Source organism: Eriocheir sinensis, chromosome 2 (genome assembly GCF_024679095.1).
Source record: "Eriocheir sinensis breed Jianghai 21 chromosome 2, ASM2467909v1, whole genome shotgun sequence".
Taxonomy (NCBI): Eukaryota; Metazoa; Arthropoda; class Malacostraca; order Decapoda; family Varunidae; genus Eriocheir; species Eriocheir sinensis.
In genome coordinates this window covers 31,569,493-31,574,492 of record NC_066510.1, presented here as the reverse complement: position 1 = coordinate 31,574,492, position 5,000 = coordinate 31,569,493, and the positions used below count along the sequence as shown (strand labels likewise).

The window sequence follows — 5,000 nt, the reverse complement described above, 5'->3', positions numbered from 1 at the left end:
AGTAGACTTCATCGTAAATAAAAGACAACAGCAGCAAAAATTGATAACAGATTACGAAGCACCTAAAGGAAACAAGACAGAAGGAGTGACTTTTGAAGCTTAGTAAGGAGAGCATAAGGAGAATGTGGTTTAGAAGAATAGACAACGTTATATAAGGAATGAATAGTGGAGCTTTGCAGTGGGTGTTAGGAGCATAAGGTGAGGCTTGGGAGAATAAATTGAGAAGGTTAGGCTTAGGAGAACAAGTTAAGAGTAGAGGATGAGGTTTAGGAGGAAAAACAACATTAGTAAGGGGTTAAGAGTGAAGCCTATCAGAGGAGAGGATGTTAAGAAAAGAAGGTTAGGCTTAGGAGCAAAATTAAGAGTAGAGGATGAGAGGAGAAAAGAAAACATTAGTAAGGGGTTAAGAGTGAAGTCTAGCAGAAGAGAGGATGTTAAGAAAAGAAGGTTTAAGGAACAGAAATTAGGAGAAGAAGGTGAGGTTTAGGGGATTGAAATTAGGAGAAGGTGAGGGTCAGAGAATAGATATTAGGAGAAGGTGAGGTTTAGGGGATAGAAATTAGGAGAAGAAGGTGAGGTTTAGGGGATAGAAATTAGGAGAAGAAGGTGAGGTTTAGGGGATAGAAATTAGGAGAAGGTGAGGTTTAGGGGATAGAAATTAGGAGAAGGTGAGGGTTAGGAGATAGAAGTTAGGAGAAGGAGGTGAGGTTTAGGGGATAGAAATTAGGAGAAGAAGGTGAGGTTTAGGGGATAGAAATTAGGAGAAGGTGAGGTTTAAGGAACAGAAATTAGGAGAAGAAGGTGAGGGTTAGGGGATAGAAATTAGGAAAAGGTGAGGTTTAAGGAACAGAAATTAGGAGAAGAAGGTGAAGGTTAGGGGATAGAAATTAGGAAAAGGTGAGGTTTAGGGGATAGAAATTAGAAGGTCAGGCTTAGTTGAAGAGGTCGTCCACGTCTATGGGTTGGTAGTCGGCGGACAGCTCGTCTTCCAAGAGTGTGTCCTTGGGGATGACTGACGCGCTCCGGGCCCTGCTTGCCTGGGGAAGGGAGAGGTTGGTGTTGATTATAATCGGTTCCACGGGATCTGGCGGGCCTAATCCTTCTGGGGTTGACACACACACACACACACACACACACACACACACATATTTGCTAAGGGTACACACACCCGCACACCCACTCACGTATATATACTCCTAAAAACACACATATATTCTGATTCTTAGTCTGCCATTGCTTAAGTGATGGTACTGATTTATAGAGGTAGCAGAGAGCGAGAGATAGTAGGTTATACGTCACGGCAGGTTAGATCTAGTAAACAACAGCCAATGAGCAGGTGTTGTTGTTGTTGTTGTTGCTCATTTTAATATTCTTGTTGTTGTTATGCTTTCATCATCCGATTTGTTTAGTGGAAAGAAAGATTTGTACAAAGATAGAGAAAAAAATACAAAGAAAGAAAGAAAGAAGAGAGGGAAAAAGGAAGAAAGAGAGAAAGAAAGAGAGGGAAAAAGGAAGAAAGAAAGAAAGAGAGGGAAAAAGGAAGAGAGAGAGAAAGAAATCCTGAATCACAGAAGCAGAGTAGGAACTGAAAAAATAACAACAACAACAACAACAACACCAACTCATTTTCCCCTTGAAGCAAAAAAAAAAAAAAAAAAAAAAAAAAAGAAACCATCATCAATACATAATTATATATATTAAAAAAAAAAAAACATGACGTCAGGAACTATGTAAACCTTGATGCTGGGGATGATAATGATGCTGCAACGCCAGGTATTATTATGAAGGGAGGAGGAGGAGGAGGCCGGGGGAGTGACTGATGCACAAATAGTGCCAGAGGGTTGAAGAGGATGTTTTGTTGCATTGGTATTAATTAATTGTAGGTCCTTATTTAGTATGTCATTAGCAAAGGATTTATAAGCGCGCACACACACACACACACACACACACACACACACACATATTTGCTAAGGGTACACCCACCAGCACACCCACCCACGTATATATACTCCTAAAAACACACATATATTCTGATTCTTAGTCTCTTTGCCTATCTATCTATCTATCTATCTATCTATCTATTTATACACCCACATACTCAAACGCCCTTAATAACATACGCCTTCTTCTTCTTCTTCTTCTTCTTCTTTTTCTTCTTCTTCTTCTACCACTTTTTCTTCTTTACCTTTTTCTTCTTTTCTACCTGTCTTTGCTTTTCTTTTTCCTCTTTTTCTTCTTCTTGTCTTTATATTGTCATCTTTCTTAGACTTTTTTTTCTCCTATTTATAACCAGCTTTCGTTTCTGTCCTTCCATCTTTCTTTTTTTTTTTCCTTTCTCCTGCAAGCCTTCCAATTACATCCCCCCCTTTCAGCTCCTCCACCTACACCTCCCTCTACACCCCCTTCACCTACACCCCCCATACACCTCACCTGGGGCACACAGTTGCGCTCTTTACACACATATCCCCCGGTGTGGCAAGGTGTTCCGTCGGGCAGGTGCGTGGAGATGTGCGGCATGTCCTTGAACTCGTAGCGGGGCGTCCAGAAGCTTGTCGAGTTCTTCTTTTGGCAGTAGAGAGCGCATGCCTGCCACGGGGTATCTGGGAGCGAGGGTAGAGTGTTAGATCCTGATGTTTAGTATAGGGTGTTAGGAGGAGAAGGTGAGGTTTAGGGGATAGAAATTAGGAGAAGAAGGTGAGGTTTAAGGGATAGATATTAGGAGAAGAAGGTGAGGTTTAAGGAATAGAAATTAAGAAAAGAAGGTGAGAGTTAGGGAATAGAAATTAAGAGAAGAAGGTGAGGTTTAAGGAATAGAAATTAAGAGAAGAAGGTGAGGGTTAGGGGATAGAAATTAAGAGAAGAAGGTGAGGTTTAGGGGACAGAAATTAAGAGAAGATGAGACTTAAAGGATAGAAATTAAGAGAAGAAGGTGAGGTTAAGGGGACAGAAATTAGGAGAAGGTGAGGTTTGAAAGAAAAGAAATTAGGAGGAAAAGATGAAGTTTGAAAGGAAAGAAATTAGGAGGAAAAAGTGAGGTTTGAAGGGAAAGAAATTAGGAGGAAAAGGTGAGGTTTAAGGACTAGAAAGGTGAGGTTTATATTACCCCTTTCCTCCTTCTTCTCCCCTTCATTCTTCCCTTCCTTCTGCCCTTCTCTCCCTATAATTCCCTCTTCCTCCTCCTTCTCCACCTCTTCCTCCTCACCATCGCTGTCACTACCCGGAGCTTCGTGTAAGTTTCCTGAAGGGGGTCTCATAAATCTTGGACCTCTCGGGAGTCAGTCGTCGAGAGGTGGAAAGTTGAGCGCTAAAGCAAGTTCTCCCTCTCCTCGTCCTCGCCCTCGTCCACACCAGCACAGGGACGGAAAGGAAGGAGGCGAGGAAGGGAAAAAGAAAGGGAGAGGAAAGGGACAGTAGAATAAAAGGAGTGAACGCAGAAAAGGAGAGGAAAGAAACAGGAGAAAGAAAAGAAAGGGTACAGTAGACAAGGAGAAAAGGACAGAGGAGAGTTAAAAGGGAAGGGAGGAAGGAGGGAAGAAAGAGGGAAGGAGGGCAGTGGAGAGGTAGGGAAAGAGGTCAAGGAGAGAACAGAGGTAGAGATACGAGGAGGAGGAGGGAAGGGAGGGAAGGGAGAGTGGGTGTCTCACGTATCCTGTTAACCAGTGACATGCGTAAAAGTGACGTTCTGGTTAACTCTCTTACACGCAAGGAAGGGAGGGCGGTAGCAGACTTTAGTGTATTTGTTAATGTAGTTGAACCCTCGGCGAAAACATAAGAGAAGGAAAGGAGGTTGATCTATTGAGCTAAGGCGAGATATAGATAGAAAACGAAGAGGAAGAGGAGGAGGAGGTGGTAGAGGACGAGGAGGAAAATGTGGAGAAATTATAATAGAGGAGAAGTATTTGTAATAGAAAAATAGTGTATAATGACGAAGAGGAAATAGCAATGAAGACGAAATGAAGTAGAAAATAAATATTAATGAGAAGAAAGGAAGGAAAGAAAAAAAAATTACAACGAAGAAGAAAAAAAAGAAAAAACGATAATGCAAAAGAGGAACCAATTATGACGAAAAAAACTGATGATTATGAAGAATATGAAGAAAAAAAAATGGTAAGAGAAAAAAGAGTGAGGCTTAGGAAAACAGACACCGTTAAAACGAAAGGAAATATATTAAGATAAGAAGGTGAGGTTTAGAGGAACAGGTTAGGAGTATACCACTGTGAGGCGAAGGATAAGAAAGAAAGAGGAAGATTAAGAGAAGAAGGTGAGGTTTACAGGAACAGATTAGGAGTATACCAGTGTGAGGCGAAGGATAAGAAAGAAAGAGGAAGATTAAGAGAAGAAGGTGAGGTTTACAGGAACAGATTAGGAGTATACCAGTGTGAGGCGAAGCGTAATAAAGGAAAAGGAAGAATATTAAGAGAAGAAGGTGAGGTTTAGAGGAACAGATGAGGAGTATACCAGTGTGAGGCGAAGCGTAAGAAAGGAAAAGGAAGAATATTAAGAGAAGAAGGTGAGGTTTACAGGAACAGATTAGGAGTATACCAGTGTGAGGCGAAGCATAAGGAAGGAAAAGGAAGAATATTAAGAAAAGAAGGTGAGGTTTAGAGGAACAGATAAGGAGTATACCAGTGTGAGGCGAAGCATAAGGAAGGAAAAGGAAGAATATTAAGAGAAGAAGGTGAGGTTAACAGGAACAGATGAGGAGGATATACCAGAGTGGAGCGTAGGATAAAGAAAGAAAAGGAAGGATATTAAGAGAAGAAGGTGAGGTTTACAGGAACAGATGAGGAGGATATACCAGAGTGAGGCGAAGGATAAGAAAGGAAAAGGAAGAATATTAAGAGAAGAAGGTGAGGTTAACAGGAACAGATTAGGAGTATACCAGTGTGAGGCGAAGCGTAAGAAAGGAAAAGGAAGAATATTAAGAGAAGAAGGTGAGGTTTAGAGGAAGAGATCAGGATTTACCACAGTAAAACGAAGCATAAGGAAAGAAAAAAAAA

General features: G+C 41.2%; 1 protein-coding gene and 1 long non-coding RNA gene across 3 annotated transcripts in view; one reads left to right on the top strand and one right to left on the bottom strand.

Annotated features, from left to right (window-relative positions):
* The window catches only part of LOC127002895 (uncharacterized), a 2,576-nt gene extending 1,574 nt beyond the window's left edge, over positions 1–1,002 (top strand). The window contains exons 1-3 of one of the 2 annotated variants that reach the window (XR_007756642.1): positions 1–668; positions 768–832; positions 867–1,002. The exon at positions 1–668 is cut by the window's left edge and continues 1,574 nt beyond it. This is a non-coding gene — a long non-coding RNA (uncharacterized LOC127002895). Of the gene's footprint in view, positions 669–767; positions 838–866 lie in introns of both variants that reach the window. The other variant, XR_007756641.1, reaches the window with a different exon arrangement.
* The window catches only part of LOC127002894 (A disintegrin and metalloproteinase with thrombospondin motifs adt-1-like), a 34,709-nt gene continuing 30,375 nt past the window's right edge, over positions 667–5,000 (bottom strand). Inside the window, exons 16-17 of the mRNA XM_050869174.1 lie at positions 2,431–2,600; positions 667–1,037 (exon numbers count right to left, since the gene is read on the bottom strand). Coding sequence (XP_050725131.1) covers positions 933–1,037; positions 2,431–2,600 — 275 coding nt within the window. The 3' untranslated portion in view covers positions 667–932. The remainder of the gene's footprint in view (positions 1,038–2,430; positions 2,601–5,000) is intronic.